This window comes from Natrix helvetica, assembly GCF_964273705.1.
Source record: "Natrix helvetica genome assembly, chromosome: 4".
Classification (NCBI taxonomy): domain Eukaryota; kingdom Metazoa; phylum Chordata; class Lepidosauria; order Squamata; family Natricidae; genus Natrix; species Natrix helvetica.
Genome location: NC_138550.1, coordinates 53,440,086 through 53,462,956, shown reverse-complemented (window position 1 = coordinate 53,462,956; position 22,871 = coordinate 53,440,086). Strand labels below are relative to the sequence as shown.

Below are 22,871 nucleotides of genomic sequence, written 5' to 3'. Positions count from 1 at the left end.
ATATCAAAGGGAATTAGGATAGAGCCTGTATGAGTTTCTTCTGGATGTTTTCTTTGCTTCCTTCAAAACATTTTTGTGTACATGTTGTTGAAACTGTCCATGCATAGTTTCTCCAGGATCATCTGTATAAGACAAGTCTCCCAGGCTGTAATTTGCCGAGCTGTACGCGCGCGCCTGTTTTCCACGGCGTGGAGCAGCGGCGAGATTCTGGGCGGCGAGCGATGATTCCGGGGGCCATCAGTGGGGGGGCAGGGTCCCCCCTCGCATTCATCTTCCCGGATGGCCCCTGGAATCATCGCTCGCCGTGCAGAATCTCGCCGCTGCTCCACGCCGTGGAAAACAGGCGCGCGCGTACAGCTCGGCAAATTACAGCCTGGTAGACTTGTCAGTCACCGGGGTTATGCAGAAGCTTCCATCCGAAGCCCGAGAGGAGGGAGGGAAGCGGGCGCCCGGAGGGAAGCTTCTGCATAACCCCGGCGAGTGAAAAGTCTCCCAGGCTGTAATTTGCCAAGCTGTACGCGCGCACCTGTTTTCCACGGCGTGGAGCAGCGGCGAGATTCTGCGCGGCGAGCGATGATTCCAGGGGCCATCCGGGAAGATGAGGAACGCGAGGGGGGACCCTGCCCCCCCCCCACTGATGGCCCCCGGAATCATCGCTCGCCGCGCAGAATCTCACCGCTGCTCCACGCCGTGGAAAACAGGCGCGCGCGTACAGCTCGGCAAATTACAGCCTGGGAGACTTGTCACTCACCGGGGTTATGCAGAAGCTTCCCTCCGAAGCCCGAGAGGAGGGAGGGAAGCGGGCGCTCGGCACACAGAAGAGCCGCATTAAAATGTTTAAAGAGCCACATTTTTTTTTTTGTTCACTGGAGTATAAGCCGAAGTGGATTTTTCAGCCCAAAAAGTGGGCTGAAAAATTCGGCTTATACTCAAGTATATACGGTATGTTCCTTCTAAACAAGGATCTTCCAGGAGGGATATTTCCCTCCTTTTCCCTGTTTATACAGGAACTGCAAAAACTTTCTAGGCTTCAGAAGATTAAATAGTTACATCTATAGAAAAAAATAGAATGCAAGTTTAAAAAATATTTAAAAGAAAGAAGAATATAAATGACAAGCATTCGCGGATAATTTGATGTTTATTATGGAGGATCCAATAGAAACAGGGCCAAAACTAGTTGAAATAATAGAAAAATATGGAGAAGTAGCGGGTTTGAAGATTAATAAAGACAAAGCAAAACATTTCGTGAAAAATATGACAGAAAAACAAAAAAGTTGATGGGGAAACTGGACATACAAGTGGTGAAAAAAGTGATATATTTGGGTATCCAATTGACATCAAGTGTGTAACATTAAAGGAGGATAACTATTATAAGGTGAGAAAACAAACAGAAATAGATCTGGAAAGATGGAAAAACCTACAATTATCATTAATGGGAAAAATAGCTGTAGTAAAGATGAATATATTACAAAGATTGCTATACCTATTCAAAACAATACTAATAAAATTAGAGAAAAAATATTTTGAAAGTATGAATAAAATAGTGGGAAAATACATATGGCAAGGGAAAAAAACAAGAATTAATATAAAAATGTTGCAAGATGCAAGAGCTTGAGGTGGATTTGGATTACCAAACTGGGAATCGTATTATCAAGCAGCGGGACTAACTTGGATGAAAGAATGGATCTTATTGAGAAATAACATAATAAGCATTGACACATCCAAATATTAGTAGTATGAAAAATATTATTAGATATATCTTAACAGAAAGGAGGGAACTAAAACAAAAACAAGAATTAGAAGAACAAGGGATTGATATAGGTTGTTTTTCACAATTGCCAATACAATCAAGATACAAAAAAGATAAAAGGGAGTACAGTTTTAACTTGGGAAGTTCAGAGTTGGATAAGATACTTATGGGAACGGAAGAAAGAATAATCAAGAAACTATATAGCCATCTATTAAGAACTAGGTTAGAAGAAGAAGTGGTTAAAGATACAATGTTAACTTGGGCAAAGAGAAGGGAAGGAGAAAAGAAAGGGAAAAGAAGGTGGTGTTACAACAGGCAGAAGGGATGGTAAATAAAGCAACCCAAACTGTATATTATAACCTATGAAATGGAATAACAAATGTATAAGAATGACAAATGTAAAGAAGAATAACAATTATGTGAATGTATACTTAAAATGGTAAGAGAATTAAAAACAAATCGGGATATTTTTTTTAAGTCAACTTTCCTAGATGTTTATAACTCCTGAGTTTAAGGACTACCAGCCACCAACTCCTTAAAACAAGTACCTTTTTCCAGTTGCAGACAGTCATGACCCAATAACTTCCAACGTCTTTTTGCCTTCAAATCCAAAATACAGCACAGCCTTATTCATTACCATGTTTTCGCTATTTGCCTTCTTATAGCCCTATAGTCTCTAATAACACCCCCAGATATTATTACACAGCCGCATTATTTTCACATGTCCCCTCTATTAAGATGTGAAAAGTATTTGTGATTTTGGGGTAATACTGCACTCTTCTCTTACCATGATGATGTCTCCTGGCTGGATAGTGATTTCATCATGGCTTCGGGATTCAAAAGGATACAGAGCTCGATAATAAACTATTTTTACATCTTCCTGAGCAGAAATAGTTAGTGGAGCCTTTTCTAGATCCACAAAAACAGATATGTTGTTTTTGAATTATATCTCAAGAGAGAAATTTAATTTGCATGCAATAGCATCATTTGTATTCACATTCTCAATGTAATCTACATTTTTGCAGAAGCAGCATTCAAACATTCATTTAAACACAATTTACAATACAAGGATCAACTGCAGATTGCAAAATACATTCACAAGTATTAAATTAGTGGTTTTTTTTCTTGATATTACCTTTACTTTATTTAATCACTATACTGTACATAAGTTTGTTAACTATATTTTTGGATGGCGTTTTCATTATTGGTATTCACTATTTTAATAAAAAATAAATGAATAAAAACTAATCGCAACCATATTATAAAATTTCAGATGCTATTATATGAAAAAAAAAGATGTGCTTGTACCAAGTAAGAGTGTTCACTGAAATGTCTAATTAGGAAGACAGGTCTTCTATTAATCAATACATTGAACAATGTGCCATTTACATCATTTGCCATGATGTCATCAGTCAAATGAAATAAAACAGTAAAGTTGTTCCATAGCATGTGAAGTGTCTTGTATCGAGGTATGTTAAGTTGAATTTTCACTGTATATACCGTATTTTTCGGAGTATAAGACGCACCTTTTTTCCTCAAAAAAGAGGAAAATGGCCGTACATACACTTATAGAGGCTATCAGAGAACTCTTGGGGGCTGGGGAGGACAGAAAAGAGCAAAAAACGGGCTGTTTGCCCCCCCCTCCCCGCAGCACTCTATAAGCTTCCATAAGGGTATGCATGCAATTTTTTTGACAAAAAAACAGAGCCGTTTTCGAAAAAAATGGGCTGCTTTTTGCTAGTTTTGGGGAAAAAAATGGGCCCGTTTACGGGAGGTTTGCAGACTGCAAAAACGTTTTTTTTTCCTTTTGTAAAGCTCTTTAGTTGATTGATGAAAATTACATTGATTAAGTGCTGTGCCAGCAGAAACACCTACCTATCTACTGCATTTCTCTCTATCTCTATTTCTCTCTCTCTATCTCTCTACCTTCCTACCTACCCCCTCTCTCCCTACCTACCTACTGTATTTCTCTCTCTCTCCCTTTACCTACCTACCTACCCTCTCTCCCTACCTACCTACTGTATTTCTCTCTCTCTCTCTATTTCTCTCTCTATCCCTCTACCTACCAACCTACCTACTCTCTCTCTCCCTACCTATTTTATTTCTCTTTCTATTTCTCTCTCACTATCGCTCTACCTACCACTCCCTCCCTCCCGCTTGTATTTCTCTCTCTCTCTCTCATTCAATATTTCTCTCTATCCCTTTATCTACCTACCTACCTAACTACTCTCTCTCTCCCTACTTACCTACTGTATTTCTCTGTCTTTCTCTCCCTCTCTATCCCTCTACCTACCTACTTTTTTTTAAAAAAAAAAAGCCTCTTCAAAACCTTGGTGCATCCTATACTCCAGTGCATCTTATACTTTGAAAAATATGGTAATTGTGTGTACATGAGCATGAAAGTGTGACATCAAATTATATTTTAAAATAATCAAACCAACATCTAAATAGAAATTTGAGGAAGGGGAAAGAAGCAAAAATGCATTTTTTAATTTTTATTTTGGCTGTATCTCGTTTTGAGTGTGTTGTTCTTATTTAGTACTGCACTCAACCCATGTTGGTTAAAAGATTGTGTTAGCATTGAATTGCATTTTATTTTTAGGATAAGTAGTTTTCATTGAACCCCCAAAAGAAGCTTTCTTTATAGGAAGATAAGCATGCAAACAAATAGTTTGAATTAGGGGAAAAAATAGGATATCAATAGAAGTTTTAAATCATATTTCTGAAATAGTAATATAAATGTATTCGAATATAGTTCTAGGTTTAGTTTAAAGACTTATAAATAAACACTGAGGTTCTATTGTGCATTGGGGGGGAAACAAAAGATAAATTGTAGCCTGCTTCAAATGCTTCTCATTTGCTTCCAGTTTAATCTGCTTGGTTCATATTAATAATTTATTGAAAACAAAATATTTATTATTCATTGCCTCTGCACTGGTTTCAAAATGCATCTCAAAATGATTTACAGTAAAATTTTAAAATGCACTCATAAAAATCATAAATATAAAAATATTGCTGGTTGAAAATGAGAAAAACATAGACAACTATCCAAACTTCAGTCAGCAGTACATGGAGAGAAGAACATAAGATTTTAGGAGCATTTAATCTGAGTATTCCGTTATTTTGTACCTGCAGTTGACCAAGGAGCTTGGATAATTGGTTTTGTTGAATCTTTATGTTGATGAAAAAATTTAGTCATTTTTTCTTGAACTTCCTGTTTGTTCTTCTCATTTTCTTTCTTTTTGTTTAATTCTTCCCATTTTTGTTTTTCTTCCTCTTGATTTTTCCTTGACCGTGAATGTTCTTCTTCCTGTTGTATTCTGTCAAGCCACTGCCTTTCTCTGTCTTGGGTTTTTCTAATTAGTGCAAAACATATAAATGATATTTAGAAATATTCTAAGCAAACCATGTCATTGCAGAAATATTTCCTTGCCTCAATGGTTTCAACAATTGCAAAACCTCTAATATATTGCCTTAATTGGAAAAGTTCTTAAAAATTCAGGGAGATATTCAGACAAGTTGGTGGGAGTGGTTCTTTGGCTGGGCTGTTTACTGTTAGGTTCTTTGGCAGTTGTTTGATTAGGGCATGGTTTATTTCTTGATTGTTGGCCCCAGCAACACTGACAGGGTAAGCCACTAGAATATAAATTGAGAGCAAATCCTATTCTTTACTAACACAGATGATATTACCTAGTTTGGGTAATGAAACGTCTACAAAAAAATAATCAAGCTCAGAAAGCACGAAGGACCCACACATACACATAGAGTTACTGTTAGCTTGAATCTAATATAGCAAACAGATAATCAGCTATCTAATATTTAGGTTATTATTTCAAATAAAGTTAAATTCATCTTAATCGAATATAATTGTGCACATACACACATATTAACTTACAACAATAAAAATATTAAGCAATTAAAATAGAATGTGTGATAGTTGGACCCCAAACAAGAAACAAGCTTTGGATCAATTGTATGATATCATATGGTTCCTAGGAGAAGCCATACTATAGCCATGCACTTCCAGGAAAATACAACTTTAAATTAAGGAAGTGCTGCTAGTTTGTTAACTAAATAAAATAAAATGTTTCTATCAATACTTTTCTGGAAAATATTAAAATATGACACAATTTATTTAAAAGAAACAAAAAAGAAAGAAAATTATGCATCCATGCCAAAAGCCAAGCTTTTTCCAAACATATGGATAATTAGTCCTTCCAGAGTATAAATAACCGGTTGTTCAAGATTTTGATCAGTTCCTTTCAAGAAACAATATGCTTCCCAAATTCAAGCTTACCTCTGGTTTTCTTTCTGTTTTTCCAGCTCTGTTTTCCTCTCCTGCTCCTTCTGCTTTAGTCTGTCAGCTTCTATATTCTTTTGCTTCTGTAGCTGCTGCTTGTTATGTATTTCCCTCAGGTCCTGCAATAATGAAATGGTGGGTTACTATATAGTGCACAGGACATTTTAATCAGTTCCCTGTTTCTCAGCATGAAGAAAAAAAGCTCATCCAAAAAAACCAAATAAACTAATTTAAAATTTTATATAATCTCCTTACTTCAAACTCATTGTAGTATGATTTATATCTGATATTATATTTGTTTTAGTTATTCAAATGCTTTAGATTTGAGGTTGGCTATCAAACCTAAAAGTTTACTGCTTTTATTGGACAACCCGAAATGACAAGAATTGTTTATAAAAAGTCTACATGACTTATCATCTTAAATTCTAAGATGATATGTAGCAAACTCAGAAAGCACCAAGGATTCCACAATTCAAATTCAACTTGTTTGCTTTTGTTTCTGAACCTGAAGTGCTTGTACATCCTGAAACAGAATGAATAGATTTTCAAATTTCTCAAAAGTTCCATTGGTTTACTTGCAAAATGCTATTCATTCCCTGCATCCTGTTTTTAGTGATCACTTAAGATAATAATTTTCAAATATTAATTCTCTTACCTTTGAGATAGAAATCTAAACGGCAGCTCTGGATCTGATGTGCTATCAATAACATCAGAATAATTTTTATAATCTCAAAAACTAAGCCTGATGTTCTGGAACAATCACTAATTTATGTTCATATAGGACAGAGTATGTCAAGTCTCAACAGTACTGTACTAAAATGATAGTTACAATTCTAGTTTTACCATCTTAACAATGCCTATCAAACATGAATTCCTAGAATGTTAAAATATGTCAAAATACATTAACAGAATTTGGGTATAAAGTTACAGCAATATTCTAATAACAACCAAGAAAATAGTTTCTCCTAATCTAATCTTGGTGATTTTTTTTCTGCCTATCCTGTTCACTCTTTTTCTAAACTAAAAAGGTAAGCACATTGCAAATTTTCCCCATAGGGAAACTGCTCAGCCCCTTGATAAAATGTTCTTATTATAAAATTAACATTAATATACTGAACATATCAATCAAAAACACAAATTCCAAAATCCATAAAATTAAAATAAGCAGAAGTACACATCAAACAGCACTGAAGACAGAATAAGACTAATTTATTTAACATCTAATCTAATCATACATCAAGAACTTGCACTTTATGGATATTTAAATGCTTTGATTTGTTCAAAACTGAATGATGGCATCATCTCATAAAAAATGATACACATTTATTACTCAACTGGGCTGGATGAAATTCAGTATTTTCTAGAGTTTGGATTATGGGGTTTATGTAGACATTTAAAAGGAAGGTAGCAAGCAGACAACCTTGCTTCACTCTTTTTTGAAGAGAAACGGACAACACAGAGGCAACCTGATTTGTAATGAAATACTGTAATATAATTTAGAGGTTGACAACTTCACCTAATGGCTATTCTTGGGAATTGAATTATATGCTGCTTTTAAACAAACAAACAAACAAACAAATAAATAATTGAATGAATGAATAATAAATAAATAAATAAATAAATAAATAAATAAATAAATAAATAAATAAATAAATAAATAAATAAATAAATATAGTCTGTAGGTCTTCTTTAGGGCAATCAACATTCTTCCATGAAGTACTATAGATTATTATATAGATGTTTAGCATAAATTTTGCTAATCGTGTTTAAAAGATTTATAAGCTGATAACTAGCAGTTAAGTCTTGATTGTCTTTTTTGTAAATAGGCACCTAAGGAATCAGTGCAATGCAATTTATAAAATTAAGCAAAGAGGTTAATACAGCTATTTGGCATTCCAACCTACTGCAGATAACTTCAACAGTACAAAAATTACCACTGGATTTAAGCTATTTTATCAAGTCTGCAATTTCTGAGTATGTGATAGGAGCTCAATAAAAAAGCAGTCTAGCTCCAATTTGAACTAAAATTCTGTTTTACGTTTGTAAAATTCACTGTGATCTGTTCATATTGACTATATAACTATTTTTGCTTTTTTAATATTATGTGCTTTAAACTTTTAGTCTGTTTTTAATGGGATTTTGTTCAATGAGCACATTCTCCTACAAGACTGCTGTTACAGATTATGGATCTCTCCTTGGGCTAAATCCCACTCACTCTTTGAATAGAACCTTATTCTGAGTAAGCCAGCAAGCAGTTTCCAAGATGAGCAGTTACTAGACAGGCAAATTACTAAATATTTAGAAAGCTAAATGGGCAGTTATTGACCAGGTCAGAATTAGCTTTTTTTTTTTAAATCATAGTCGCAATTGCCTGGTTTAAGTCTTCAAAAATATGATTGTCCAGGAATGCAATATGGATCCATAATTGTCATCATGTTTTTAGCATCTCATCTAGTGCATATCCTATCTTCAGAACATTTTAATTAAAAAAAATTACAGAGAGGAATGAGTATTGTAGAAATATTAAAAGCATGATGACAATTATATAGTAATATTACATTCCTGAACAATTTTGCTCTGATTGTACTAAGTACCTTAAATCCATATCTGAAGAATTAAATCAGTCAAATGGGGTTCTGATATTTTTTTTAAAAGCTTATTCTGACCTGATTAATACTTGTCCATTTAGCTTTCTAAGAATTGCTAATTCTTAGAGGTGCATTCTAATAAAAGATGAATATGTTATCTTTTGGGACTCTCAAACTTTTATGGGAAGAATTTTCAATTTTCAAGTGTTAGGAAATGCTAACATTTTTCCAATAATACAATCAGCATCATTTCTTCTGTCCTCTTATGTTTTTATCATGATAGCATATTTTACCACCAAAAACATATTCATCCCAAAAACAGGGACCAGGTCTTTTAAAAAAAATTAAAACTGGATATACATGCTCACATCAATTTTCACAATTTATACTGCAAATGGTAAAGTTGAGGACTTGCTTAATTATAACTTAAACCTGTTTACCTTTAGTTGGTTGTTGAAAATATCTATCTCCTGAAGTTTTGATCTGGTTTCTTTTTCTACTTCATCTAGCTGGTTACGAAGCTGCTGGCATGCTAACTCCTTTGCTTCTAAAGCTCTTTTGACTGTGAGAAATGAATCTCCTATTTAAAAAAAATACTGACAATGAATATTAAACATTCTCCAGATTTAGTGATTCTTAAATGGAATGACCTTACAATATACATATTTCTGCAAGCAGAGAACCGTTTTTAAATGAACTTACGATGCAAGCTGTTCTGTTGAACTTGCTTTAACTGGTCATTGAGTAACTGTTTTTCTGGAATCAATCTTCCAAGCATTTGCTGAGATTCCTAAAAGAAATAACATGAGATGTTGTAGTTATAACCACAAGTAGCATATCACAATTGCTTCATCATTCGCCAAAAACCGCTTTTCTGAGAAAACAGTTCCTTAAGCCTGCTAAAAAAGAAAAAGCCACTGTGTAGAATATTCCCCTAATATTTCTCCTTATTTTAAGTCACAGCTTCCTCTCACAACACAATAGAATAAAGCAAGAGGATAGAAGATGATGTCTAGGATTTCTATACGTGTTATTGCTATCGGTTTGAAGTGACAGAAAAATTCCATACAAAATCTTGAAAACAAATTTGTGTTACTAATGAAGAATACCATCTCAAAGATAACATTAGGATATTTCCTCTGAAGAAACCTGTTTAAATTACACCCACTTTTTCACATATCAAGATTTTGAAGAGATTTTTCACACCTAAGTCTTCCTTATTTCACTGGAGTTCTTATTACAACAGAACAGAAAGGGAAGAGCACTTGTCATTATCAGTAAGCCAGATATGAGTGCATGCCTTTAGAAACAACAGGTATTAGGTAAAGACATTTCATAGGAATTCCAAATCAATTTTGATGAAAGTGTAATTTTATGGGGTTCAACCACTATATAACTATAATCGTTGGCCATCTAACAGAATTATTCTGCTTGAAAATTATATGAAAAATACATATTCTAATAGTTAATATTTGTGCTATGACAAATTAAAAGTATTTCGGTAATTCAACCACTAATGATTATCTGCAGAAGTTACTAAATATAGTCTTTGAAAGATACTTAGGGAAATGCCTGCAGTACAAAGCAGGCAGCAGGAGTAGAAAAACATCCAAATGAAAGCATTTTAAAGTGAAAATTTGCCTGAAATCCCAGACGTCACATTTTTTGCTTCAGAAAACCAGGGGACCAACCTCAAGTATCTTGTGGGAATATTTTTTTAAGGTACACTTGCTCCTAAGCAGCATAATTTAACAGCTACTGAACTTAACTGAATTTCAGTATCAGAATAGATTCTGTGGGACGTGGGAAGAAAACTACCCCATCGTGTGCACTGGCTTCTGGAGAAAAAAAATGGGAAACAAATTAGTTTATTTCCCTAGGATACTGCTCATTTTCACTGTTGCCACATACTTATTGCCTAACACATATACTAATTAAGCAACTACTATATTCAACTCTCATAAATTAAACCCTATTCTTTCATACAAGAATACGTAAGATCTAATTTTAAACATTTTTAAAAACTATAAACTTACTTGTAACTGCTGTTGTAAATGTGTGATTTCTGCAATCCTCAACTCTCTAGATTTGTTTGTGCTCTCAATTTCTTGTCTTTGAATAGTCAATCTGCATCTGATATCCTGAAGCTTCCCTTCCAGTTGATGTTTTTTATCGTTCTTCAACAGAGAAAGAAAATAGTGGTTTACTCAGATTTTAATTGGAATGCAAAACTGGTTCTTTTAGTTAGACCTCTAAGTTGGGGATATGATAAATTTGAACTGTACGCTATTTCAAGATAATTATGTTACAACTAGGAATGAAGTTCAAAAAGATATGTTAAGATGAAAGAAAATGCACTTGCCATTGGGGAAAATTCTTATGACCAAATCAGTGATGGCGAACCTTTTTTGGCTCGCGTGCCTTAAATGGGGGGAGTGCAGGGGGGTAGTGTGCAGGTGTGCCGCACCCATAATGTAATGTGTGACCCCCCAGTGCGCATGCATGCACTACAGGGGCGACCCCCCCATTTTTTGCATGCTTTTTTTGCCCTCCCCAGGCTCCAGAGGCTTTATAGGAGCCTGGGGAGGGTGAAAACAGCCCCCCCCGCCCCCCTGGAAGCCCTCCGAAGGCTTGAGGGGCCTTCAGGACGCTTCCCTGAAGCCTCCGGAGCAATCAAAATGAACATCCGAGCAAACCGGAAGTGACTTCCGGTTTGCTCTGAGGGTCGTTTTGAGCGCTCCGAAGGCTTGAGAGGCCTTCAGGACGCTTCTCTGAAGCCTCCGAAGCAGTCAAAACGACCCTCCGAGCAAACCGGAAGTCTGTTCCCAAACTTCCGGTTTGCCGGTAGGGCCGTTTTTTTGCTTTCCGGAGGCTTCAGGGAAGCTCATGAAGCCTCCGGAAGGCCTCCGGGGGGGGCCTCTTTTCGCCCTCCCCAGGCTCCTATAAAGGCTCTGGAGCCTGGGAAGGGTGAAAAATGGCTTTTAAAAAGGGTGAACTCAGCTGGCCAGCGCGCACATGCGCGCTGGCAGCTGACAGGGCAGCGCCTCGCGTGCCCTGACAAATGGCTCCGATTGCCACCTGTGGCACGCATGCCATAGGTTCACCATCACTGACCTAGATGAATGTTTTGCCTAAACACTATTTTTGTTCTAGACAATACCCATTTTGATTGATGCACCCCCCCAAAATAGTAGAAAAATATAACTAAATGTATGAAGCAGCTGAAAAACTCACATTAAATACGAGCTGTTGCAAGATGTAAAAGAAAGAGGAGGATTGGGTTTACCTGATTTAAAATTATATTTTGTAGTTTATTGTTTAATCTGGCTGAAAGAATGGATGCTACTGAAAAACAGAAGGCTTTTGGAATTAGAAGGACACAACTTCACATTTGTGTAGCATGGATATTTATGATACAACAAAACTAAGTTTAATGTAAACTATAAAATATTGTTTTGTTAGACATGCCATATTCAGAATATGGAATAGATATAAACCTAGATTGTGCCCAAAAGTACTTTTGTGGCTCTCAGCACAAGAAGCATTTTATATAAAAGTTAACTTGCTCTGATATATTAGAATTTTGCCAAGGAGAATGTAAAATATATTATTAAAAATTTGTCTTCCTTTATCTTTAGTTGGGTGAAATAGGGCAACTGTTTTAAACCAAGGTACTTCATATGGTACCTGCAGACGAGAATATTTGTAGCTCAGGGTTGGAATGTGGGGTTCCTGGTGCTCTCCAAGCTTGGTGGTTTTCTTGCAGGCGTTTCATTATCCAACTAGGTAACATCATCAGTGTACATTGATGATATTAGCTAGTTTGGTAATGAAACGTCTGGAAGAAAACCACCAAGCTCAGAGTGCATCAAGTATCCCATTCTTCAAGTGGGCTAATTTATAGAAAGTGTCCAAAATCTGGAACCATGAGTCCCAAGGGTTTAAAATTTCACAAATTTGTGGGCGCTTCAGTGCTGTTGTATTGTTGTGTCACTGCTGCCACCTGCAGGTTCAGTAGATTAATCTCTCCTTCAGCTATTTGAGATTAGATAGGCCAGTCCCACCCTAGACTTCCTCAGGCCCAGCAACCATCAGCTGGTGGAGGTTAGTCAGCTGCAATCAAGCTGGCAAGAAATCGGAAGTCACGCCTGCTTTTTTGCCCATGTTAATTTCTGTTTCTCTGTTTAGAAAGGAGATATTAAGGAAACATATCTGAAATGATGCCTCAGTGGGTCATGGATTGTCTAGTGTAAAATAAAATCAAGAGAAGAGTTGGCAGTGGAAAGCTACATGTGTCAACAGTTTTCCTATGTACAATTGCTGGAAAGATGTAAAGTAAATAAGATAACTTTTGAAAAATTGTTGAGAATTATATAGGTCAGCGATGGCGAACCTTTTTTGGCTCGCGTTCCATAAGTGGGGGGAGCACAGGGGGGTCGTGTGCGTGCGTGCAGCACCCATAATGCAATGCACGACCCCCAGTGCGCATGCGCGCACTACAGGCACTCCCCCCCATTTTTACATGCTTTTTTCGCCCTCTCCAGGCTCCAGAGGCTTTATAGGAGCCTGGGGAGGGCGGAAACAGCCTCCCCCGCCCCCCAGACACCCTCCAGAGGCGTCAGCGAAGCCTCCGGACAGTCCCTGAAGCCTTCGGAGCACTCAAAACGATCCTCCAAGCAAACTGGAAGTGACTTCCGGTTTGATTGGAGGGTCGTTTTGAGCGCTCCAAAGGCTTCAGGGACCGTCCGGAGGCTTCCTTGACGCCTTCGGAGCACTCAAAACGACCCTCCGAGCAAACTGGAAGTCACTTCCGGTTTGCTCGGAGGATCGTTTTGAGCGCTCTGAAGGCTTCAGGGACTGTCCGGAGGCTTCCCTGACGCCTCCGGAGGGCGTCCGGGGGGGGGGCGGGGGAGGCTGTTTTCGCCCTCCTCAGGCTCCTATAAAGCCTTTGGAGCCTGGGGAGGGTGAAAAATGGCTTTTAAAAAGGGTGAACTCAGCTGGCCAGCGCGCACATGCGTGCTGGCCAGCTGACAGGGCAGTGCCTCGCGTGCCCTGACAAATGGCTCCACGTGCCACCTGTGGCACGTGTGCCATAGGTTCGCCATCACTGATATAGGTACTTCCAATTTATGCCAGAAAGCCAAACAAGAAAAGACGCTTTCTTGTGCTTGATGGGTTATGGCAAATCCTAGAAAATTCTGGACTCAATTATATATATTAATACAATACAGGAGAGTTTAAAGACCAGTATGCAATTGAAACCAGATACCTTTGTTTTGGGATTGATGGATACAAGGTTTACAGCAAGATTATTACACGCACAAAGGGGGGGGGGAAATTCAGCTTTACGCACAATGGAGCAATAGATGGTGAACATGATGGAACTTGCAGAGATGGCCAAATTGGCAGCTTTGATTACGGAAAATATATCGTCAATTTAATGCTGACTGGCAAAGCCCTTCACTTTTTGCATGAAACAAAAACATGAAATTATGTTTTGATGATTAGAAAATATTATAGAAAAAAAAATCTAATTTTGAACATATCTGGCAAATGTTTCTCACTTACTAAAGCTTCCAGTTCAAACTCCAAAGTTTTTTTCTTAGCTTTCAAAACAACTATATCTTCTTGTTCTTTGTTTCTTTGATTCAGCAATTCTTGACGGCGATTACGTTCCCACTCAAGCTGTCTCTGCCTTTCCAGTTCTCTTTTCGCAGCCTTCGTTAGTTTAAAAATATGAAAAAAAAGTTCGCTTTTGTAGTTCTATTAAAATATAAGTTCCAACCTATATAATAATATATAATACTGTATGTAATAATTGTATTCATACAAACAGTGCAGATATATGTCTCCCCGTCATCTTCCTAATACAAAACTAGCTATTAAGTAAGTCAGGGGTGTCCAAACTTGGGAACTTTAAGACTTGTGGACTTCAACTCCCAGAATTCCCCAGCCAGCATGGCTGGCTGGGGAATTCTGGGAGTTGAAGTTCACAAGTCTTAAAGTTCCCAAGTTTGGACACCCCTCAAGTAAGTCCTCGATTTCCTTCCCAATATTTCCTTGGATCTTTACTCTAATTAAAATAGATTTTAATTAGACACTTGTGTAGTTATGCAAATTAACTCTCTCCAGGAGTGCACAGTTTATGAATGTTAGAAAAGTAGCCAGATTAGAAAGTTCTTATACATCCAAATATTAGTATGTTCGTTCAAATGTTATTCTACAGAACGAAAGATTATAGGTAGAAAGGAGGTTACAAAGCAGAAGAATGAAAAACAAAAATGTTTTATCTATTGAAATGAACAGAGATTTACAAGATAGCTAAACTAAATTAGTACACTACTTTAAAAATTAGTAAATATTAGTAATATTAAAAAATTCAGGCAATTTGACAATCAGGCAAAACCTGTTTGAAAGGCAGAGATGAACATTCTACAAAAGTTCAGTAACTAGCAATTAATAATAAAAGCAACTATCAAATATTATTTGATAAATAAGTTGCTAAACACTGTCCCCTGGTAGCAAGAAACATAGTGATCATGTAAGGTAAACAATGTCTCACTGTCCTTAAATTCCAAACTGGCCAGACTTTTTAAAGTTTCAGTACCAGACCATTTATTTATGCTGAAAAGATAAATAGTGGGCAGTAATAATTTAGATTCGGTGCAACCTAAAAGCCAAAGTTTATATGGTCATGATTTAGAGCCAAGTTAAGGAAACAATACTTATAAGTACCTTTCTGACAAATTGTTGCAAAAACATTAAATGATTCCTTTCCCATTTTGCCAAATATCTCATTTATGTAACTTTGAAAAGAAAACAGAAAAAAGAAAAACAAATAACTTATATAATAATCCCAATATAAGTTTTCAACTATGAATGTTCCTCTGAAAATATTTGTTTACCTCACGCCTTTCTATTTCTTTCCTCCTTTCCTCTTCCCTTTGGCGTTCCAATTCTCTTTGTTTTTCTAATTGTTTTTCTAATTCCAGTTGCCTTTTCCGCTCCTGCTCCTGCCGTTCACGTTCCTTTCTTTCCTGCTCTGCCCTTTCCAGCTGTGCAAGGCGTTCCTGCTCTTTTCTTTGTTGTTCCAAAAGAGCTTGTCTCCGCTTTTCAAGTTCTAGATTGCCACGTTCAAAGTTCTCACGTTTTTTATCTTCAAATGTAACTTTTAAAAAATGTTACAATTAGAATTCAGATGTGTTTTGTGCATATATAAACATGAAGTTATGTAGTCTATCTGGAATTATTTTTTTTTCTTTTTTTCTTTTAATGACCCCGTAATCCCTTGCGTGGGGGTGGAGTCGGGGCAAATGAATAGATCTGAGTGTTTACTGGCCGGATGCCCTTCCTGTCGCCAATGCAGAGTTTGCAGCAGATATTTACTCATTGTGCCCAAATATCTACCTAGGATCAAACTCACAGTCTTCTGATTGTGAGGCAAGACCTCCACCTCTAGGCTACTGCCCCATTCATATAGTCTATATAGAATGTACTTTAACATAGTAAAATGCTATATACAAATGCCTGGTCTTTATTATTCTTGTAAATGGATATATATATATATATATAAAATACAATATTCCTTAACACTTTACAGTTAAATAAGGCTAAGGGCACTTCATAAGTCTTCCATATACCAAAGTTGGCAATCATACTTTAGGAAAAATTTCTCAAGCATTTCTCTTCCATATGTCATAACCATTATATATATTTGATGCTATCAAATTGGAATTGGCCTCAAATTGGCAAATAGATACTATCAGTTATGATTTGTGGAGCAGTAATTGGTTTACTAAAATTGGAATGATGAATCATACAATAAACACCTTTATTAATAAGGATTTCCAAATCGAAAAAATACTCTGGCATGATCTTCAAGATGCTGACACTATTATAGTACAATTCTTTCAATTGGTGAAAAAATAATGTTGGAAATTCTAAATACCATATTTTTTGGAGTATAAGACGCACCTTTTTCCCTCAAAAGAGAGGCTGAAAATCTGGGTGCATCTTATACACTGAATACAGCATTTTTTGCCTCCTGAAACCCCGCCCCTTCACTAAAATGGCCGTGCAAAGCCTTTAGGAGGCTTATAGAGTGCTCCTGGGTGCTGGAGAGGGCAGAAATGAGCAAAAAATGGGCTGTTTTTTGCTCACTATTGCCCCCCCCCAGCTTCCCCCTAAAGCCCCCCCCCAGCTTCCCCCTAAAAGTTATGCATGCCCTTTTTTTGAGGAAAAAAAACGGGCCCGTTTTCACAAAAAATGTGCTGTTTTGGGGAGGTCCAAAACCCTTTTTTTTAATTTGCCTCTTCAAAATCTTGGTGTGTCTTATACTCCAAAAAATACGGTAATGTTGAAGTTGCCATTTTCATGGCAATTTCCCGGAGTAGCATCAATCTACTCTGCTGCTATAATGACTGTTTCCAAAATAATGTGAGAAACAGTTGCATTGCAATCATGATGATAGAAAAGCTGAAGTGAAAAATATTATTGACATGACCTCTGCAAATATAATTTTTGTGTTGTATTTTACATAGTCTCCTTGGGGTTTTCTCACACCAACAAACACTGTAATAAAGGGTTCTTGGTTCAAATGCAACCTATATATCACACAACATAATTTCCATGAAATACAACATGTTTCTTAATTTCAAATAAACGTTGGTTTTCCAGAACATAGTATCTTTGAAAAATAGGCAGCCCAAATCTACTCATTTACATTTTCACTCACCAGGCAATTTCTTTTCCAGTTGCGGCTGTTCCTCTTCTAATACTGGTTCTTCTGGTAACCGTTGCTCTACAGATATTGAACTAGTGACAGATACGCCGCTGCCAGAACGAACTCTTCTATCAATAAAGAATACATTAAAATATATGCCCACACACAAAGCTACTGTTATTAATTCTAATATTATCATTTTATTTCCTACCCAACTATGCAGATAACTAATTTAAACGTTAATGTTCAAATCATTAAACCTAAATAAACTGCAGAGCAGGACATTCATTGGAATCTAATACAATGGATGAATTCAACTTACAAAGCCATTTGATTGAAACAGTGATATAAAAGTCTTGTCTGCAATAAGACTGTATGTGTTCGTGATTTGGTAATGAACAAGCAGGATGAACAAGCAGGCACAAGCAGCATAGAACTGAGACCTGGCAGTGGCAGGGAAGCAACACTGCCATCGATTAAATCTACCCATCTGGTTTGCAGGTTCTGCATCAACCTGCATTGATCTAGTGTAACATCTCATCTATGATATACTTTTCTATAGTTATGCTCTACGGAAAAGCTAGGAATCGTTTTGTGTACCAGGGTAAGCCACCAGACCAAGAAGCAACTCCACAGGAAATTTGTAATTTATTAAAAGTAGGTGACCCTGGTTCACAAAAGGATCCCTACAACATAACTGCATAGAACCTGCTTTGGACTTAACCATATTTATCTTGGCACACTGGAAATGGATCTGGCCTATCTTCGTCAAGGTGATCTTTTTTCTTTACAACTAGCTGCATTGCTGCTCTTGAGGATCCCTTCCTGATTTCCCAGACATGGTTGTCAACTTGGTGATGAATACCTCTCTTCTGTCGATACTGTAGTTTAGTTCTTCAATCTCTAGGTGAATATTACTGGGTTGCGTTGGAGACGGGGCTATGCAAGTGGTGGGCAAGGGCACAAAGCTCCATGTCTATTGTTCTTCTATGGCTGTTTTGCCTTTATATGGGATTCCACTGCTCTTGAAGCAACACGTCCAAAATGTGAGGGTCCTTTTAGACTCACAGTTTTTGCTGGATCAGCATATGGAGGTGGTGGTGGATGGGGGAGGCTTTGTCCAGCTTCAGTCTTGTGTGCTAGCTGCCACTTCACTTGCGTCAGGAGGGCCTGATTGCAGTGGCTCACGATCTCATCACTGCCTGATTTAACTGTTATAACAAGTTTTACCTAGGTCTTCCTTTAAAAACCACTCAAAAACTTCAGCTGATGTAGAATTCAATGGCCTGTATTCCAACAAATGTTTGCCAGTGGACACACATTACACCTGCTTTGTGAGCCCTGCATTATTAGTTTCTGCATGCAATTTAGTATGCTGGCTTTAACCCATCAATTATGGCTTGCTGGTGTGTTTGCTTGCTTGTTTGTTTATTCCAAAGTCTTATATGGCTGCCCATCTTGTAAAAAGGCTGGGTAGCTTGATATCTTTTTATCTGCAGTATCACGTCTCCCCATTAGTCAGCCTAATTGTGCTGCATTTACTGGTTAGGGGGACCAAAACCCATAATCACTATTACCATGATGGGGCTGAGCCTCTTAAATAGCTTTCCATTAAACATTAGTTTGTCCCCAACCTTATCTGTCTTCTGGAAAAAATTAAAAACAGAGCTTTTCTTCAGAATTTTCTTTTGAGGTGGGGGGGGGGAGAGATACTGGGTATTACATTCTTGGGTTTTATATAGTGACAGTCTTGTTTATGATCGCAGAATAATATAAATTGGATTAATATGTTTAGACAAAAAAAAACCCACCTCTCTAAATTAGAAGAAATGACAGGCTTGGACATTATATACCTTATATAATAAAGCTATCTAAAGTACACCAAAATAAGGAGAAGAATTCCAAGGATAAAATTCAGCATCAAAATGAGAAGCTCTAAATTTTACCTAAATGAAGGGGGAATATATTCTGGGGATAACACAGGTGGCAATGGCTGTCCTGACATAGCCATATCGATTAAATGCATAGCTAGAATAAACTCTTCTGCTGTCAGTTTTCCATCTTGATCAATATCTGAAAGATTCCTATTGAGGGGGGGAAAAAGAGTTAAGTACATTTTCACTATTTTTTTTCTATTAATGCTAAACTAAGAAGGAAGAGATTATGTTCTTAGTGCTCCCAGTTACCTTACTCAAGATTTAATCATTAAATAATCTATGCGCCCATGCATATACAGCTTTTTCCATCTCTTTTTCCATTGAATCCTTTCTGTGCTATTTTCTTCTTGGCATCATTTAGCTATTATTAGAGATGTTCTGCTCTTTACTTCCAAATTTTAAAAGGTGATTTAGGAGAGGAAAGCACGGCACACCTGTTGGCTTGATCTTTTCCTGGACTTGCATGGTAGCTATTCAATCCCAAGTAAATATGCATTTGAATAAAAAAAGGTGCAAACAATAAGCTCACACTCATGCTAAGGCACTTTCTCTGTAGCTTTTCTTATACCTTTTTCAGCTTCAGATCTAAAGTGAAGCTCTCCCTTTATATTTGTAGCTCTTTTAAATTGGGAACATGGTGATAATTCATATTCTGTTACAGAGGCAAGAGAACATTAAGAGGTATGTTCGGAACAAATTCTAAAATAATTTATTGAAATAAGCATTTTTCTCTTCAAATGACTATCCTAAAGTTTATTGAAAATTTAAATTTGAAATAAAGCATCAAGAGATCTGGAAAATAAACTGATGATAAACAATTTTATGAAAAATATTCACCATATTGTAGCCAACTGAGCCTGTGGTAAACTTGACTGCATAAGGATAGTTCTTGCTTGTGGACCTAGTAAATGCAAAACGTGCCACAATAATACATTTTAATACAGAATTTTTAAAATGGTTGCTTTGATTTCATTTATTTTTATTTATTTAATCAAACTTAGTAGCCGTCCAAGTCCAGTAGACTCTGATGAAATATTTATAGAACCTATTCTTAAACAATGCAGCCCTTTAGAAAAAAAAAACTCTTTTCTATTCCAAAGAAATGTAAAAACAACTTTCCTGAAGATTATCAACATGTTGTAATGGCAAGGACAAATGTTTCTAATCAATGGAACGATTAGTTCTACAGCTTTGTATATTATATTTTATGTATGTATACATAGAGATATTTCCATTAATAAAACTTTTTAGTTAAAAAAGGTGCTACTGTCTGATATCTGCTGCTATATACTAACATTTCCATATGATTTTTTTGCATAAATGCTCAATAAAAGGCATAGAGTGTTCACAGGATAGAAGGGGCTCAAATATCAAAATTGATGAAAGCTAAGAAATAAGAGGCTTTCTTTAGAGCTCAATTTCTACTAATAAGTATATATAAGAGCAAAAAAATGAAAAGGGAAATATATCATACTGCATTCATATGCCCAGCATAGATTCCACAGTCCACTATTATGATTTGCAATTGAACTAATGCTGTACTTCAGTAATGGTAATGCAAAATACTTAATTTTATTTCATCTAACCAAACAACATGTTGTAATGTTGAAATAGTATTGGCCTTCAAAATATTTCACCTAACAGTCTCAATAAGGGAATGGAAGCAGGCAAATACATGTACACTTGCCAAAGCATTTGCAATAGTTAAAGAGCCCTAATCAGGTTAACATCTTGTTAGAACTCAATCTATTCATCCAGTCTCACCAGTCAAGACTGGTCCTCAAGAAATAGTCTGCCAAAAGTTCCCGTCCCTTTTGTTGCCTTCAAATATGGATATGACAGCAGACCGTTTCTATAATAGCTCCCACTTTATGGAGTATTTCCCCATGGAAGTTGGTGGAGCATCCATTTTGCAACAATTCTAGAAACAGGTTAGAACCTATACCATACAGTTTTGATCCTTATAGGATTATTTTTGTTTGTGGTGATTATTTTTTGATTTTGACTTTGTTTTTATGTCCTGATTATTTATGCCTTTAGATTATTTTGCTAATGTTGTAGGTTGCTGAGTCTCCTTTAGAATTGCCATGGGGTTGTGATTACTGTAACAATAAATAAATGCTTTAAAAACTGCATTTTTTAAAAAAAGGTGAGATATTGTTAAAAGAGCCATTCTTGCATTTTATCAGAAAGCCATTACCACAAACTGCTCTATGGAAAAAAACAATTTTAAAAGTTTGTTTATCTAATACTATCAACAGGGTCCTTAATTTAAACTATTTATGTTGGTTGCAAGCAGCTGTAAGAGGATTTTGGTCTGAAAGATTACAGTTAAATAAATAAATAAATAAAATAGCTGAATCAAATCAAAGTCCCACATTGCACAACATGTATTTTCCAAAAGAGGCCAACAAAATGCTGGCTTACTTTTATTTCCCCAATATTTAGCATTCAGAGACATAGCGCTTCTAAATCCAGAAGTTCCCCTTCACTAATATAACTAATATCTCATTGATTGGCATGACTTTTTAACCGTTGCATTACACAAGTTCCAAAGTATTTAGCAGAATTAATCAAACCAAGCAAATTTTAAAACTGAATACATTTTAAATATGTTTTATTTAAACTGAATATAATTTTTAAAGTGTTCATTAAAATGCATGTCCTAGTACCTGTTAAATGTCCACTCATTGTTTTATCATGACTGTTGAATAGCTGCCTGTATTTTAGTCTTGATGACTGAGGAACAGCCCACTCTACTGCCGGAGATGCACTGGAATAATAAAACAGAGACAATAAACCACAGCTCCAAGAATGCTAAATTCTAACTTTCTCTTTGTTCTTTAACATTTTAATACCACTGAAATGTCACTTAAGTTACCATTTTACATTTATCTTGGATCAAAAGAATTTATTTCTGCAGAGAGATTTGCACTCTGAAAAAACCTTTAAAAATCAGCATACAGCTCCTATGTTCTTTTAAAAGATATATTTTCATTTTTGCTTTCTATAGTGTGATTTTTTATAGTTTCTTTAGCATAATGCCACAAATATTTGCTATAATGAGCCTTTCCATTAAATGTTCCTTGAATATATATTCATACTTCTCTCTTTTAAAATCTTGGATTTTTCTTCATCATAATTATCTTCTCCTGACCATTTTAAAGCATCCATATGTTTCCAATATTATCAGTACAATACATGAACAGTATGTAGTTTACAGTAAGATCATATCAATAAATGCAGATTAAAGGCTTAACATGATGTCAAAAAGTAGGTCACACTTTGAACTATGAGACCAGTTCAAGACTAAAACCATGATGTGCTTCACGTAATACTTTCAACATTCTTTCTTATTTCTACTGTTTGGCATTATCCTTTCCCAATCTGTTCTACTTTTAATTTTCCATTTGAAAGATCTGAAAGAGACAGTTTAGCAGTGGTGGGATTTAAATAATTTAACAACTGGTTCTCTACCTAATGACTGGGAGGGAGAATGTGGCTGGGTGGGCGTGGCCAGGATGGGCATGACAGCAATCAGCCTCCTACAGCACTCTGCCAGCCAAAACGGGGA

General features: G+C 36.3%; 1 protein-coding gene across 1 annotated transcript in view; it reads right to left on the bottom strand.

The window, feature by feature from the left end:
• The window catches only part of ITSN1 (intersectin 1), a 75,784-nt gene that overhangs the window by 17,907 nt on the left and 35,006 nt on the right, over window positions 1–22,871 (bottom strand). The window contains exons 9-20 of the mRNA XM_081952184.1: window positions 21,970–22,070; window positions 20,135–20,198; window positions 19,307–19,444; window positions 17,373–17,488; window positions 15,544–15,806; window positions 14,207–14,356; window positions 10,675–10,815; window positions 9,341–9,428; window positions 9,079–9,218; window positions 6,048–6,169; window positions 4,880–5,106; window positions 2,538–2,659 (exon numbers count right to left, since the gene is read on the bottom strand). Of these exons, the coding sequence (XP_081808310.1) occupies window positions 2,538–2,659; window positions 4,880–5,106; window positions 6,048–6,169; window positions 9,079–9,218; window positions 9,341–9,428; window positions 10,675–10,815; window positions 14,207–14,356; window positions 15,544–15,806; window positions 17,373–17,488; window positions 19,307–19,444; window positions 20,135–20,198; window positions 21,970–22,070 (1,672 nt within the window). The remainder of the gene's footprint in view (window positions 1–2,537; window positions 2,660–4,879; window positions 5,107–6,047; window positions 6,170–9,078; window positions 9,219–9,340; window positions 9,429–10,674; window positions 10,816–14,206; window positions 14,357–15,543; window positions 15,807–17,372; window positions 17,489–19,306; window positions 19,445–20,134; window positions 20,199–21,969; window positions 22,071–22,871) is intronic.